General features: G+C 35.5%; 1 protein-coding gene across 3 annotated transcripts in view; it reads left to right on the top strand.

The window, feature by feature from the left end:
* Positions 1 to 18,110, top strand: part of Gpat4 (Glycerol-3-phosphate acyltransferase 4) — a 470,968-nt gene that overhangs the window by 195,545 nt on the left and 257,313 nt on the right. For all 3 annotated transcript variants that reach the window (XR_016548355.1, XM_090393085.1, XM_090393086.1), the window contains exon 9: positions 6,183 to 6,276. Coding sequence is in view for 2 of the 3 variants with exons in the window: in XM_090393085.1 (XP_090249211.1) it covers positions 6,183 to 6,276 (94 nt within the window). In the remaining variant the exon portion in view is untranslated. The remainder of the gene's footprint in view (positions 1 to 6,182; positions 6,277 to 18,110) is intronic.

Below are 18,110 nucleotides of genomic sequence, written 5' to 3'. Positions count from 1 at the left end.
ACGGTGTACCCATGTATATTATTGTTATTACCAAGAGGCTATTTTTTTTCCTGGCAGGGTAAATTAAGTTAAGAGGATAATAAATCCCTCATTATTTTAAAGCCAGATATGAAATTCGGAGATCGAAATCTAAGAGTTTCATGTCGAAGAACTATCGGCGAGTCCAAACATAAGTCAACACCTGGGTAGCACAACACTAGGGCAACTTGGAGCAAAGGTGGAGCAAGCTCCATCACTATCCTTAATATTTTCTCATAATGTAAAACACAGCTCCTAGGAGATGTATTACTTTACATTATGAGGAGAGGTCACTACCCAGACCAGTTTAGACCTTTATTGAGAAATCGAAATCTAAGAGTTTCATGTCGAAGAACTATCGGCGAGTCCGAGAATAAATCAACACCTGGGTAGCACAACACTAGGGCAACTCGGAGCAAAGGTGGAGCAAGCTCCATCACTATCCTTAATATTTTCTCATAATGTAAAACACAGCTCCTAGGAGATGTATTACTTTACATTATGAGGAGAGGTCACTACCCAGACCGGTTTCGACCTTTATTGAGGTCTTATCAGTGAATAGGTAGACCTGCATAATACAAAGGTTTAAGTGAAATGAACTTACTTACCCCCTACTATACGAATTGCCAGAACGGTGCCTCTTGGCTCTTTATCGTAGTAATAATATATATTAGGTACACCATTCTGGCAATTCGTATAGTAGGGGTATGCAAGTTCGTTTCACTTAAACCTTGTTTTATGTCAAATGAACTTACTTGCATAGAAAAAAATAGCCTCTTATGCAGGTCTACCTACTCACCGATGAGACCTCAATAAAGGTCAAAACCTGTCTGGGTAGTGACCTCTCCTCATAATGTAAAACAGTAATACATCTCGTAGGAGCTGGGTTTACATTATGAGAAAATATTAAGGATAGTGATGGAGCTTGTTCCACCTTTGCTCTGAGTTGCCCTAGTGGTGTACTACCCAGGTGTCTACTTATGCTTGAACTCCCTGATAGTTCTTCAGCATGAAACTCTTAGATTTCAATCTACGAGTTTCATATCCGGCTTTAAAATGAGGGATTTATTATCCCCTTAACTTAATTTATGCCACCGGAAAAAATTAGCCTCTTGGCTCTTCATCGTAGTAATAATATATACGGGTACACCGTTTTGGCAATTCATATATTAGGGGTATGTAAGTTCAGTTTTGGTATTATGCAGGTCTACCTACTCACTGATGAGACCTCAATAAAGGTAGAAACCTGTCTTGGTAGTGACCTCTCCTCATAATGTAAAACAGTAATACATCTCCTAGGAGCTGTATTTTACATTATGAGAAAATATTAAGGATAGTGATGGAGCTTGCTCCACCTTTGCTCCAAATTGCCCTAGTGTTGTGCTACCCAGGTGTTCACTTATGCTTGGCATGAAACTCTTAGATTTCGATCTCAGAGTTTCGTATTCAGCCTTTAAAATAATGAGGGATTTATTATGCCCTTAGCTTAACCACCTTACTGGCCATTATGGATCAAATACTCATCCTCATATGCTTTGTATCCATCATATATTTCAATGTAATATCAACAGTAATACAATTTTAATAAGCACTTTGCATCCATTGTAACTTGGATGTATATATATACATCCTGGCCGGTAGCGTGGTTAATTTACGCTGCTGGAAAAAAAATAGCCTCTTGGCTCTTTATCGTAGTAATAATATATATGGGTGCACCGTTCTTGCAATTCGTATAGTAGGGGTATGTAAGTTCGTTTCACTTAAACCTTGGTATTATGCAGGTCTACCTACTCGCCGATGAGACCTCAATAAAGGTCGAAACCGGTCTGGGTAGTGACCTCTCCTTATAATGTAAAACAGTAATTCATCTCCTAGGAGCTGCGTTTTACATTATGAGAAAATATTAAGGATAGTGATGGAGCTTGCTCCAAGTTGCCCTAGTGTTGTACTACCCAGGTGTCGACTTACGCTTGGACTCGCTGATAGTTCTTCGGCATGAAACTTAGATTTTGATCTCCGACTTTCGTATCTGGCTTTAAAATAATGAGGGATTTATTATCCCCTTAACTTAAACTTGTGTTATGTTATTTTTTAAGTTTTACATTACAGTACAGTAAATTTTTTTTTTCTATCAGTTACTTCATTTGTTTACAGAATTAAATTGATGTACCATTAGAATCTGATTATTTTGGTCTTAAATGCTAGTTGTTATTGTATCTCGGTGGAAAATTCACTAATCTGAACTTTCCCTAATCCAAATGAGCACGGTTTTTATTAACGAGGTACCACTGTATATAGATTTCTGTCTTATCTGAAAGTTAATCGACCTTGCTTATTTTCAAAACTTCAGTCATTTTATTTTCACTGGAATACTCATTTTTATTCTCTCACTTCTATAAGGTGATGACTTTTTATTTCAGTTCTCTGTTCACTCTTTTACTTCACCAACCTGAAACATTGCCATCAGCTGTAATTTAATCTATATTTAGTCATGTTTTCTGTGTGTGTTCTTTCCATGTGAATTATTCACATTTTTATGTTGTGATTTATTATGACTACTTCACATCCTAGATAGAATGCCTTCTAATTAGAAAGATCTAACTTCAAATCCAAGGAATGAAGAACTTTTTTGTGAGGGCATTTCAACTGAAGTAACATACAACGTGGCAAGGTTTTCAGGAAGAAGATGCCATCTATGTATGAGATTGTAAAACAAAATAGGACAAACTCAGTTTGCCTGTTTTTTCATCTTGCAAAACAGGCAGATTGAACAGAGAGATGCACACAATCCTCATCATGAATGAGGTGTCCTTCATGATGAAAAAACATGAAATTGTTTTTTCCTCTTTTTGGCAAATATTATTTGTGCCCTAGTAGTTCTTCATATTATGAGTTCACAAATGTATAAAACATGTACATATGAACTTAATCTGCTATCTGCTTCATTTGTGTAATACATTATTTTAAAAAATATTCTTTCCTTTTCACAACACCTTAGGTCATAATTCTGACCAACTCAAAAACAAAACATTTTCACATGCTTAGGAATGATTTCCTACCATTGTTTAGGTCTTTAACAAGAACCAGCATTAGCTGTTTTATGTTAACATTAGCTGTCCTCTTAAATGACAAAAAAACTTTCCAACTAGAATCTTCTGTTGATTACTCACAGATAAGTTTCAAATTTTTAATGTGTTTTAAAAATGGCTTACAACTCCCTACTCAAAACTGACCCTCATTCATGAACTTTTGTTTTGTCTGTTGTGGCCATTGTTGAATACTCTGGCCATTCACTCACCCCCTTTTCCCTAACTGATCCATTATGCTCTACTAGAACATCATTTTAAATTATTATTTAGGGATGATCTTGTTGATTTTGTCATATTAATTTTGGTAATACTAATTTTTCATTATGGTATTTCTTCATATCTTCTGCCGGCTGCACCAATTTTCCACTGATCTCTCTTACATTGATGGTATCTAGTTTCAATTTTGGAGATATATGGTGCACAATCAATGAATAACAGGTGGTTTTTTCATTGAAAGTTTAGGTCTTTCAGAACCATAATCATTTCTCTGTCTTCCTTAGTAGCATGACCTTGTAATAAAAGCAGATCTTGCGAGTTGAGTGATTTGGTAGTTGTTTTATTTGTGATAACTATTTCTTTAAATGCTTTATTTGTGCAGCGTACTTTTTTACAAATATTTTAAATGCGTTGTGAGGAAATGATCAGCCTGTATAATCCCTACCACTGCTTCTCCCATGGTAATCCAGTCCATCTTGGAAGAGTGCATATTTGTATGTGTGTGTGTGTGCAAAGAACAATCACAAACTCACACATTCAAGGTGGGATTTGAATCCACAGCTTTTTGGTTGGAGAGTGGATACACTGTTCACCAATCAGGCTTGCTGTGAGGAAATATTCTTGTATAATTCCATCCACTTTAATCTTCTTTTCATATGGAGTCAGGTCATTGAAAAGTTAAGTTCTTTTTATCAAGCCTTTTATATTCCTATGCGTGTCATAAGCAGTCTTATTTAGGAGGCCTGAGCAAAAAAAAAAATGTTGTGTAAGTAATAATACTATTTTATCCTACAAATATACACATGATGCAGCCAGGCAGTATAATTAATGCATGAGAATAATAATAAATTATGTGTTTAATTGAAAGTTATTTTTGATATCAGATCCCCTATGGGGTGTCATCATTCTTGATATGTGCAGCCCTTGAAAATATTTTTCCCCTTTTTTGGCAAATATTAGTGCCCCAGTAGTTCTTCATATTATGAGTTCACAAATGTATAAAACATGTACATATAAACATACTCTACTATCTGCTTCATTTGTGTAATACATTATTTTAAAAAAAAAATATTCTTTTCTTTGAACAATACACGTTCATCTTCATTTTGAATGCTTATTGAGACATTTTAATGTTATGTTGTTTAGGTATATATTGACTAAATTGCAGTAGACACAAGACATCAGTTAAGTATTAAATTCAATGAAAGTACTACAATGCCTGTGCTTTAAATTGTCTGTTTTTTTTCTTCTTAAATTTATCCTTTATGACTGATAAATATATTAGTAAAAAGTGTCTGGAAACTGCAAGGGTGAAAACAACTATTGACTCGCTACTTGCATATCTTGTGTTGTGTCCAAATTCACTGCTCACACCCTAGGTATGAATTTGTGAATTTGTTTGCTGCAGAATGACTGGGCTTCAGTGAATTTCTGCATATGTATAATAATAAACATCGGTTCCATTAGTATTTTAGCTGTCAAAGATTAGTTATAAGTAGTCACTTCTTGGCTATCTCAAGAAGAATATTGGTAGCCCCCCCCCCCCCCTTTTAGTACCTCATTTATTTTATGGATATAAAACTAACAAAATAAGAATCAAAATTATATGTATATTTGTGTGTTGGAATAACTCGTGCATAAACTTTTAAAATCACTTAGGAGGTGACTCGATGACGCTCTACAGAGATAATCTAAATATGATTATGATTTGTTAAGTATACCAGTTAATTTTTTGGAAATTACTGTAAATGGCAGTTTAGGCACATTAAATTGGTTTCTTTAAGTCTTCATCCTTATAATGTGATTTTAGATATTAATCCTGTGGTGTATATTGAGTATCCTGCCTTCCTCTCTCTCTCTCTCTCCCCCCCCTGCCACTTTAAAAAAAAAAAAAAAATTCTCTGCCAGATGATTATACCAAGATGACAAATTCTCATCACTGTATGTCATTTTTGTTATTTCTTGATATTGTAGTTGATAGACAACTGAAAAATTTAATTAGATCTCCCTCATTTTGTATGAAAATTCTGCATGATGCTGATTTATGCTAATGCTCTGCTCAGCTCAATAATGTAGAGAGAAAAATGGATTGATCAACAATAACATTTCATTACTTCTGTCATATATTAAAATAATGCTATTGTACTTTTTTATATGTTAGGATATTTATTTTTATGCATATCATGTATACATTATTAACATGCCAGCTGACTGAAACATGTTTACATGTTTCAGTCAGCTGGCATGTTAATAATGGCAGCAGTCTTTTACGCTTTGGCATTCTATACAAAGTGCATCATATTTGTGTTCTTTTGATCATGTAAAAATAACTTTATATAAAACAAATGTTGTGATTCATTAGGTTCCTTTTTTTGTGTGTGTTATGCAGTTTTGTTTTGTGTAATGGAGTACTCACTGGAGTACAAAGATTTGATATTATTAGACTATATGTTACAACATTATTTTATAATAAAAAAAAGTGCGTTATTGATTTCAATGAGCAGGAAAAGGCTGCAGACTCTTGTCAAATGAGATGTTTGACAGACACCCCCCCCCCCCATTTTATTTGCTTATTCCAAGGATGGTTTAAAGTGATTCTAGCTTTTCAATCATTCTTGTGAATATCAGGACACAAAATCTATCCTAATAAGTAAATGAAAAATATGAGCATGATATAGCAAAGCTTCCTGTGAGGGAATATAGTTAATTCTCACTTTACCAAACACTAATAGTCACTTTTGCTTTCACTCTGTTAACAATGTATATAAGTATAATATGTATAGTGTGAAGTTTTCATTTCAGAATTGAAATTGTATAATTTTTTATATATTAACACAATATGATGTAATTTTTCTAAAGACAGAATAGGGCTAAAGGTGGAGGAATTTGTGTTGCCAACCATACTTCTCCTATAGATGTAGTCATTTTAGCCTGTGACAATTGTTATGCATTGGTAAGGGAAAGCCTTTTTTTATTGAAATTTAATTGTTAATCTGAGAAATTTTAGCTATTATTCTTATTACTTTAACAAAATATAAATTTGTAGATATAAATGAAATGTTAAATTTTTTTTATTGAGATGTGTGTGTATAATTTTTGAATATGATCATTACCATTAAATTGTGAATGGTCATGTCATAGATGCACAGATTTTAATGTAACATATATACACACATTGATCTCACAATATCTGAGATCTGACCTTCAAATAATCGAATCCTCAAGTCCAGTTCCTGATTGGGTTACCATGTCATTTGATTTCTGAGTTTCACTATAACTGCACTTTCAATTAACTAGATCAATTTCCTTGGCATGATTAGGAAATGGACCAGGGAGATATATTATCATGATTTCAAGTTAGTTCAAAGGCATAATTATAGGGACAGCAGCTGTTGGGGATGAATGGGAGATGGGAACATTGGTTTGCAGAGAGCTAGTTGTTTCTAGCATGCAAGAATGGGAAAAGTAATTTGGATAGGTGTCTCCTCAGCCTTTTTGAGTTACTTATTCCCTTGAATTTTCTATTCATAAACATTTTAGAACACTAGTGAAAATAAGGCTTGCTTAAAGTTTATATTCTGACAGAATTAGTTTAAATATTTTCATATATTACTTTAATAAAGCATTCTAACAGCTAAAGTAGAAATAGCTCCCTGCCTGTATCTAAATGATTTGTCTTGGAGATTTGCATCTGACAGAGGATCACTCAGATCTTCATATTTAAAAAAAAAAAAAAAAAAAAAAAAAAAAAAAAAAAAAAAAATCAGAATAAGATACCTTTTGCATGTTAATGCTGGGGATTGGTACTCACAAAGGACCTCACTTCAGTGTACATATGTTGCTTCCATGTTGGGTGTGTGCATTTTCTGAAAGTTTATATGACATATCATTATTAAGAGAGACCCCCAGGGAGTCGGGGACTCATCAAGGGAGGCCATATTACACACACCAGCTGTCATACTTGTTCTGTTCTTGAATTCATGCACACAAAAACATTCAATGGCAATCCATTCCAATCATGCATCACTCTATGAGAGAAAAATCTAGATTTCACCCTTTCTTAGTGGCATTCATTCTCAGCTTCCAAGGATGCCCTCCTGTCCTTTCCCCACCCTCCATAAAATGAAAAAAATTCCATCTATTGAAATTCTGTATAACCCTTTCAAAAGTTTGTAATTTTTTTATTTATTCATATAGAGTTCCCTCCCTATTTCTCCCCTGTCTCTACTGGGGCGAGTTAAGCCCCCTCATGGTTAAGTATTTATGATTGTAGATCAGTGTGTGTTCATGGGGCCAGTTTGCCTGCTTCTGGGATGAAAAATCCCAGATAAACTGGTGGGAAAAAAACCTGCTGTCCACGCCCAAGATCAGCTAGCTTGGCTGTGGCCAAGGAAGATCCTTAAGCTCCTCACGTCATCGACGGGAATCGAACTTAGGACATTTCCCCAGGCATATGGTTGCGAAGCGCAAAGCCACTAGGCTAACCATGCGGACAAAGTTTGTAATGCTCTATCATATCATCCACTCTTTCTCCTGTTTGCTAGCGTCTGCAGTCTACAAATTCTCAATCCATCTTCACAATCAGTATTCCACAATCCTAATGTTATTTTTAACTCTCTCCACTGTATCAGAATCACAATGGAAACCAAGAGATCAGACCTGCTCATAATAGTTCAAGTGAGGTATTATCAAGGCTTTGTAAAGAGGCAAAATGATATCTTTACATATACAAGTTCATTTCAGCATTGCAATTATCTTTTGAGTTGTATTTGCAATTTTGCTACATGGCTCCTGAACTTCACCTTCCTATCTACTAACAGAACCCTAGCCTGATCAGTTTCTTCTAGCATAATCCTGCCAATATAATATGCCATTGGATATCTAATCAGGCCAAAGTGCATTGTTTTACACATCCATGTTTCCATGCCCACAATTCCAGCCTATTCAAGTCATTCTGCAAGTACTGCTTCTCGGCAGTATTCCTGATTATTCTACCTCTCTTTGCATCATCAGCAAATAGCTGTTATTTCACCTGTCAAATCTTTCCCAATGTCATTAATGTACAGATTTTATAATAGTGGACCAAGGACTGATCCTTGTGGTACACCACTGGTTACCTTAATGATTTGTATCTTAAATTTACCTTACCTTAAATCTTGCAGGCTCACATCCCACCCATATACAACTTTTTCATATATTTCTGTCAGCCATCCTGTTATTCATGCTAATATTTTATAATCCAAACCCATATTTAGCAATTTATGCAACAGTGTTCCATGCTGTATTCTGTCAAAAGCCTTAAAAAAATCCAAAAGTATCGTGGTGTATCCATTCCCCTTGTCTAGCTATGGTAATGTTATTATAGAATGTGAGCAAGTTGCTAAAATATGACCTTCCCCTTATTAAATCCATGTTGTTCATTGCAAAGCAGAGATTCACTGTCAACCCATTTCTGAATGCTGGCCCTAACCAACTTTTCCAAAATCTTCACAACCACTCCTGAGATGCTGATTATTTGTTAGTTGGATACAGTGGTCTTTGCACCACCCTTGTGCAATGGAATTACCATACATTCTTTCCATTCCTGCAGAATTTTCCCTGTTCTGAAACTCATATTAAACAGCCTGGTCAAAGGAATAGCCAATTCAGCTGAACACTCTTTTAGCAACTGTTCTGATATTCCATCAGTCCCTACTGCTGAATTCTTATTCAGTTTGTGCAACAGTTCTAATACCTCCTCCTCATTGACCTGAGTTTCTTCATCCACTGAAGACGTAGCAGTGAGCTCAATGTTGAATGCACCAGGTTGATAGCTTTAGCAAAATGGGCACTCATTAGTTAAACAACCTCTTCTGAGCCTTCATTAGAGTTATTCTTTCATATTCCTTCTTTCTTTTACTTGCAACATATCGATAGAATTCTTTGGTGTTGTCTTTAGCTTGCAGGGCCAGTTTCTTTTCATACTTAGACTTAGCTTCCTGTACAACAGTTGACTTTTCTGGCCTGCTGCTTATAATTTTCATAACAGACATCATTCTTATGCCCACAGTATTCTTTCCACATCATCCTTATGAATCTCTTACTTGATAAGATTACACATCCATTTGACTCCTGCTCTATGCATTCTGTGAACTCTCGGGACACATTCTGATATTGCATCATTTAAGTATTTTTTAATCTTCTCGTGCACTGTCAATATTCTTCCTGTCCAGCAACCAATATCATTGTGCTGAACTCGGTATACTCCTCAGTTGGTCATAATTTCCCATTTGTAGTTCAGTATATAACCTTTTCTGAATGGAACTGTCATAAACTTAGCCACTTCCCAAGTCAGTACCACATGATCACTGTCACCAACTGGAGGCAGAATAGTTGTCTTTAACCGTGAAATGTCCTCTGACACTATAATCAAATCTAATAATCTTGGACCTCAAGTTACTTCTGTCACATGCTGCTTGAGGAATTTGTCTCACAACAGCTCAGTTAATTCAGTTTCATTCTTCTCATGAGATTTTATTGCTACCCAATCAATGTTTGGATAATGAAAGTCCCTGGTTTTGATTACCATATTTTTCTGACGATAAGACTCGTCCCAAATTTATGAGACAAATTTTAGAAAAAACTATTTTATTATATAAAGATATTTACAAATTCTTACTTAATTTTTATTTATTGTTACAATCATTTGTATTAACAATATTCAGTTCATCTTCACTCTCGGTACTATCACTGGTCTCGTTAATGTCACCGTTCGTATTACTTTCGTCTGAACTATTGTTGTCACTTCCTTCAAAAACTGCATCATCTTCGGTACCATGCATAGCATTACTTATCCTGCATTTCTTAAATGACTTTATAATCATCTCTTCTTCTTTCACAGCTTCCCATGAATTTTTCACCCAGGTACATACTTCTAAAATTGTAGACTGTTTCATATGTCCTGTTGCTGTAACATCATGATTTGGCTTTGCCATCCATTTGTTCCACTTTTCCCACATAAAATTTTTGAATGATTTATTAATAGATCCAACGAAGGGTTGTAATTGACTTGTAAGGCCTCCAGGAATGACAGCTAATTCTGTATTCATTTCTTTTAGAAGCTTCTTGGTTGATTCTGTTTTATGCTCTCTGAATTGATCCCACACTAACATCACAGGCTTTTTAAACAACGCACCTGGACATTTTGCCCATACGTTTTGTATCCATAATTTCATTCCTGTTTCGTCCATTCAGCCGTTATCTTGAACGTGGATAATAATGCCACGAGGAATTTCATCTCTCGGTAACGTTTTTCTCTTGAAGATTAACATGGGGGGGGGGTAGTTTTGTTCCGTCTGCGCAACAAGCTAAAACTACAGTGTAGTGAGTTTTTTCGTGACCTGTTGTTTTGATCACTATTGATTTGGTGCCTTTTGAATCTACTGTCCGATTTGAAAGAACATCAAAAGTTAGAGGCACTTCATCCATGTTTGCAATTTGATTAAGCTCAAAGTTAAATTTCCTTCTCGCTGATATGACAAATCTATGGAATTCTATAATTTTAGCTTCATAGTTGGCCGGCATTTTTTGGGCTAGAGTGGTTTTTGTACACATGCATAACCCATGTCTTAACAAGCTACCTGCATGTTCATTTGTATACATGTTAGTTCTAACTTTTTCAGGAGATATTTGTAAAGTTAGTATATGTGAACTGTCTTAATGATATCAAATATCTCAAATACAATTCACACCAATTTCAGTTTGTATGCATATGCATCTTTATTTAGTTTAGAAAATTTGCTTTAAATAAATTGTTTGCTTTCTACACCCAATGACTGCATTATTAACTGTGGTTACCATGTATTTTTTGCAACTGAAAATTTGAAAGAGAATTTTAGGACAAATGTATTTAGTTTGACACGTGTTTGGTGCTACAGTAAAACTGGTTTTTATGCATGTAGTGTAGCATTTGAGGGAGGAGGAGGATGTGTTTTTTCATTATGAAGGGTACTTTCAGTTCTCTAATTGTTGCTAAATATAGTACATTGACTGTAAGTATCTCTGTACTGTATTTAGTAATACAATAAAACTACTTGTTTTTCTTTCTTCTGCAATGTAATGTCTGTTGGAGATTTTTTTTTACTCCTTCACACTATAGGAACATTTTATTTCAGTCTTCATTAGACATATTAACAAAAAAACTGAAAACCTATTTCTGAATGAAAACAAATCCTATGTATTATAAGAAGTGGACTGCATCTGTTGATCTCTAACAAAAGACTATCGTGTGAGTGATCTATTATTGATAAGACTGAAGAGTCACTGACAAAACAAAAAAAAAAAAAAATGTAAGATAATAAAAAGAAAGTGTAAATAATTTCAATGATGATCAGAAATTATGTATATATTACATAAATATATATATATATTATATATTTATGCTGGCTATTATTTGGCAAGGAACACATGCTTTTATAAAATCTGATATCCCTTGTCAAATAATATCCAACTTGGAATCCCTGCTTTTTGATTTGCTCTAACTCAAAGTTTCCTTATTTCACTTTACAGTCTTCATTTGTTGCCTTTACTGCTTCCCTAACTCTGACAACCATGCTGCTTTTTTTTTTTTTTTACTACTTTCACTGAAAATTGATTTTATAAACTAATTACTCAAATTGTGAGATTATCTTCTAGGGACTTTAACATCCATAACACAAGCTGGCTTGCCTACTCCAGCTTTACAAATCAAGCCAGAAGAGAAGCTGAATCATTTGTCAATAGTTGTGATCTAACACAAATAGTTGATCTACCAACCAGAATACCAGACAATCTTCATCATTCTTCCAACTCTGAACCTTTCCTCAGCTAGGCTATGGGATGTCTCTCCTTAGCAATTCTGACCACAATCTCAGCCCTTGTATCTATAATTGTGCCAACTGAGATGATCTCGGGAATTTTTATGCCGCTTTTCCATGGTCAGATTACTGCTTTCGTTCTTCCAATCCAGACATCTGCACTGAACTAATAACTGAAATAATCCTCACTGGAATGAGGGCCTTCATTCCACCTTAACCCTACAAATTATATCCAAGCCCTGGTTCTCAAAAAAATGCACTTCTGCAGTCCATGAGAAAAATGCAGCATATATTCAATGGCTTAAATTAAACTCCAACTTCTCGTTCAGCTTAGACAGCAGACAGAAACAAGTATAAAAAGTTATGAACTATTCCAAAGCAGGCTTCATAAGAATGAGCTGCATTAAACTTCCCTCTTGCTCAACTGGCAGTCAAGTTTTCTGGTCTTGTATCCCGATGGCACCATAGTAACCTCACCCAAGGGAAAAGGCAGATCTCTTATAGTATGCCCACGCTTTAGAGATCTTTGCTTGGAAACTTGCCAAGAATAGTCGATTCATGCTGAAGAGGAGAAAGAAATGAAGGACGTACGAATTGTTCTCCAACACTTGAAATCATGTGCTTTATAGGTAAAATTTTCCAACTGTTATACAAGCAACATAGTTAACTACAATGATCATAAAAGAAAGTTAATTTTCCGACTTGTAATAATAAACAACTCATCTCACAATATGAATTGATTACTCTATTATCGGAATGGATTCTGCTTCTGTTGACATGCGCAGAAGTCTCGAAGGGTCTCGAATCTGTGGGCGTACTATAGCATCAGTTTTTTTTTCTCCAGCTCTTGTCTGGACAGCCAAGGCGCATCACCTCTCTCACTACCACAAACTGTCACTACATGCCTCTCCTGAACTTTCACCAGGACATTAGGAAACCTGATCAATCTTGATACTAATAAGGCTCCACATCCGGATAGTCTTCCTCTACTTGTGCTCAAAACTTGTCTCAGAATTAACACCCATCCTGTATCGCCTATATAAAAGCTATCATATTCTACCTAGCAGCATGGAAGCAAACCTGTACTTGTACCCAAAAAGGGAGGCAAAACTCAGCTGTCTCACTATTGATCCATTGCTCACATGTCAGTACTTTGAAAGTGATGGTTATCAATAACCAGCTTCATTACCTGGAGACTAATCACTTAATTAGCAATCACCAATATGAATTCTACCATTCTCGTTCTACAGCTGACCTTGCTAATCTCAACTACCTTTGGACACAGGCCATGAAAGATTTGGAGAAACCCATATTGTTGTTCTCAATATTTCAAGAGCATTTGATTGTATCTGTTTTTGAGGCCTCCAGAACAAGCTACTGTTTTTATGGCCTCCCTTCCACACTGTGATTGGATTGCTATCTTCCTCACTAGCAATCCACTTCCATGCCGGAGTACTCCAGGGCTCTCTACTTTCACCTATGGTCTTCCTCCTTTCTCTCTCTGACTTCAAATCCTATTCAGTTATACTGATAACAGTACTCTTCATTCCGCTTCCTCATTTGAGAAATGCTATAGTACTCTAATGACAGAAGCCTCAAGATCTTCAATATCCAATAGTTTTAACACTGATCTCCTCAACATCTTCAAATGGGGTGAAGACAACTTAGTAAATTTGAATGCAAAAAAATTAAGCTTTTCTTATTACCTGCAAAAAAAAATCCTGCCTCACTCCATCTTATGTTTGATTATGTTCCAATTTCCTTTCAAGATCAGTATTCTCTTCTTGGGTTGACTGTCACATCCAGTTTATCCTGGCACAAACATATGACATAATCTCCTCAACCTCTAAAAAGCTTGTTTTTCTTTTCTTTTGAAAACATTACTGCTCTTCCTCTCAACTCACATTAACACTAAGTCTCAGATCTGACCAACCTTGGAGGTTTATAATATTCAGAAGATGACAATCCACTTAATAGATGACCCTTCTCTCAGATTCCCTTCAGTCACTTTCTCATAGGCAGTCTGTTTCTGTACTTTGCCTTTTTTTTTATAGGCACTTTCATGGGCACTTCTCCTCAGAATTGGGTCACTACCATTCGTCCACTTCCTTCTAACTATGGAAGAACTAGCGCAGCCACTGGCCAACACCCATACAGTGTGTAACCTGAAACATACCAGACAAACTTTCATAATCTTCCTTCATTCCATCCACCTCTGTTCTTTGGAACAATCTCTTCCATACTGTTTTTTGCACTGGGTACAACCTCCAACTCTTTTAAGAAACATATCAATAACCTATCTTTTTCTCCATAATCACTTATCCATATGTGGCACTGCATTGTAATGGCCTGTGACCTTTCATGTGAGATCATAAAACAAATTGAACAAGATGATTTGCTGCTCCATCAGTCTAAATGTATTCCTACCACACCTATATGAATCACCTATGAACATTTAGTTTGTTGGATTAGCCCTTCCATATGGTTATTTACTGAGCTACCAATGTATATCCCTCCATGTGGAGCACCACGAAAAGGTGCTCCACACGGAGGAGTTGATGGCAGCCTTTTCATTCTTCCTCTTTTTTCCCTGTATTCTTTGCTCTACTTTTCCTGAGTCTTTTTTACTATCCTTTTTTTTTTTTTTTTCCCAGACCACCATCACTGGACCATATCAAGAACAGGGTGTTCCCCAAGGCTCTGTCTAGTGTGGCACTTTTTGCTATTAAAGTTAACTCAGTTGCTGAGCTTCCTCCCACTGTATCTATATGTTGATGACTTTACGATTTACTGTCACTCTTGCAACATGAGGGTAATTGAAAGACCACTTCAGCAAGCAATTGATTTTCTGGACTCTTAGTAATGGGTTCAGGTTTTCAGTAGAAAAGAGTGTCTGTGTACGCTTCTGTAAAAATGCACTCTTCACCCAGATCCTGAATTAAGAATGGACGAAGTGTTATTCCAGTAGCTACAGAAGCCAAGCTCTTGTGACTCATCTTTGACAGAAAACTTAAACTTCTAGTTAGTCATTCATCAACTAAGAGAAAAGTGCAAGAGCGCACTGAACCTCCTTCATACTCTATCCTCTACTTGGTGTGGTGCTGATCAATCATTGCTCCATCTTTATCATGCACTTATACGTTCAAAGCTGGATTATGGGTCTCAAGTCTATGGTTTTGCAAGACAGAGTAAACTGCAATGGTTGGATTCCATCCATCAGGGCATATAGCTAGCTACTGGTGCCTTTCACACAATGTCCATTCAAAGTCTTTGTTGAAGCTCATGAACTGACTCTATCACTTCAATGGAAACAGTTTTCAATTTTTTCTGTGTTGGAAAGCTCAATATCACGCTCAAACTGCCATATGTCCTTTTGGCATGCATGTTAAAGACTCTGCAAGTTGCTGGTATGAATGTTGATAACATTGCCTACACTAAACATAACATTATCCTTTCATGGCAGGTTTGCATTCCACCTCTCACTTTGTCAGCTACAGAAGTCTCATACTCCATCATAGAGTAGATAGTGCACATAGAGTAACCCACTTGGATTTCTTGAATCATCATACTGATGGTTCAAGAACTGATACCTCTGTTGGTTGTGCTGCTGTGTTTCTTGACATTATCTCCAACCCGATCCCACTGGAATGCAGCAATTATATAGCAGAGTTGCATGCCATTCTGCTTCCACTTATGCATATAAAAGAAAACCTCTACCAAAAGTGTATTGAGTGCATCTACAAAAAGACTCATTGAGCTCTTTATAGGCTATCTCCTCTCCCATGTATAATCCTCACAGAGCACTGGATTATACATCTGTTGTACAAAATGAAATTACTTAATATTGATGTTCAGTTGTGCTGGATTCTCAGCCACATTGGAATTAAGGGAAATGCGGCTGTAGATGCAGTTGCTAAATCAGCTCATACTTTCTCCAAGTACTGTTTGGCAGTACTATATACAGACTATAGACAGTTTATAAGATCAAAGCTGATTGCTCAATGGCAGGAAGTATTGACAAACAAATTATATGACATTAAGCCTGAAATTAAATATTGGCATTCTAGTCAACATATAAAGAGAAGAGGAAGTTGTTCTTGCTAGACTCCACATAGGTCAGTCATTGTACACATTTTTTGTTTACTGAGGGCTGATGACCCTCCCATGTGTGAGAAATGTAATACACGTCTCACTATTTGTTATATCCTGGTGGAGTGCCAGCTTTACATGCGAGAGGAATGAACTTTTTTCCTATCTAGCCAAACCTTACACACTCAGGCAGATGCTAGCAGACTTGGGTAGATTGCATGATGTTTTTAACTTTTTACAAAGAATTAATTTGTACAAACGCATTTGTCTGTAATTTTGTTTATATATAGATGCTGCGTTTCTTAACTTTTGTACTTGCGTATTATTTACTAGTTTATTTTTTGACTAATTATTTATTGATGTAACCTTTGATCGTGTATATTTGTGTAACCTTCTTTTAATTTTGTTTATATGTAGATACCATACCATGCTAAATTTAATTTTTATGCATACATATTGTATAATAATTCCTTTTTAACTATTTATATACTGCTGTAATAACATTTGTTGTAATTTTTTCTATGTATAGATATTGCTTTCCTTGGCTTGTTTTTGTGCATGCATTTTGTTTATTAACTTATACTGTTGACTTTATGTACTGCTGTAACTTTTGACCTTGTGTGTTGTTGTGATCTCTGCAGTCATTTTGTTTATGTAAATACTGCATTGTGGAACTTAATTTTTGTACATACATTTTGTTTACAATTTTCTTTAACTGTTTATGTATAGTTAAAGAATGTAACCTTTACCATGGCGCAGTATGACCTTTATTGTTTTTGTGCCAAATAAATTATAAACCAAACCAATATATATAGCCACTATATGTTATTAGTTAATTATATTTATATCTTGCAAACAAATCTTTTCCATCTAATAAGTTTTTTAATTATGGCCATCATAAATGCAAACATTCATATTATTCGCTCCACCTCAGCAACTTATAGAGGACACATATATCACAAATGTAAATTAAAATAATTAGTCAGTATTGAAAGCATTTTTATTCATAGCTGTTCTTTCTATCCCTTACATTTGCCTTTCTGAAATGACTCATTAATGCTCTGATAGGTAGATTAATTTTTATCTGCAACATCCATATATGATGTGTATGTCAAGTGCCTGTATTATCTTGCTAAATGAAAAACCCGAGTTTCTGAGATTTTTTTTTTTATTGCTTACTGTATTCATCAACAGTTTTTCTTAGTATTGAGAGCAATGTTTCTTCTAAGCTGCAAATATATGCACACATACGATATTCAAAAAAGGAGTGTACGTCTTGCATACAGGATTAACCAAGAATATAATTTCTTGGCATCTTTAATTCATAACAAGTGGGAAAAAAAAACTTGCAACAATTAGCTGTAATCCAGAGTATTTTAATAATAAGGTATGATACCTTTTCACTGCTTGTGTGTATGGGGAAATATGACTTCTACAATACTTCAACCTTGGTATCACTTCTGGGTCTGACTCCCAGACCCTGAAATATTTCATGTGGTAGGTTCTGCTAAAGTGGTTTCAATCACTACATTCCATTAGATACTTGCCTATAGTATTGCTTCTACTGACATGGCTTTTATTGGGGTCAGTGGGTGCTTTTCCTCGGGAGATGAGTGGTTCTGCTTGGTGGTAGGGTGAGCCTGTCACTGAGTAGAACCACTGCTAAGTATCTTTGAATACTTAAAATATTTACAGAATATTTTAACTCATTGAGAGTTATGAGTTAAAATTGAACCTTCAGGTTATTCTACTCGTTGAGGTTAGTGTGACCTGAGGGATTGCCTGGTTTTTGGAGAAGACTTTTTACTTATACAAAGATCAAAACTGGTTTGGGTAGTGGCCCTTCCTATAATGCATTATACAC

This window comes from Typopeltis vanoorti, chromosome 5, assembly GCF_054136105.1.
Source record: "Typopeltis vanoorti isolate ZY-2024b chromosome 5, IOZ_Tvanoo_1.0, whole genome shotgun sequence".
NCBI classification, from domain to species: Eukaryota; Metazoa; Arthropoda; class Arachnida; order Uropygi; family Thelyphonidae; genus Typopeltis; species Typopeltis vanoorti.
This window is presented reverse-complemented; position numbering and strand designations above follow the sequence as displayed.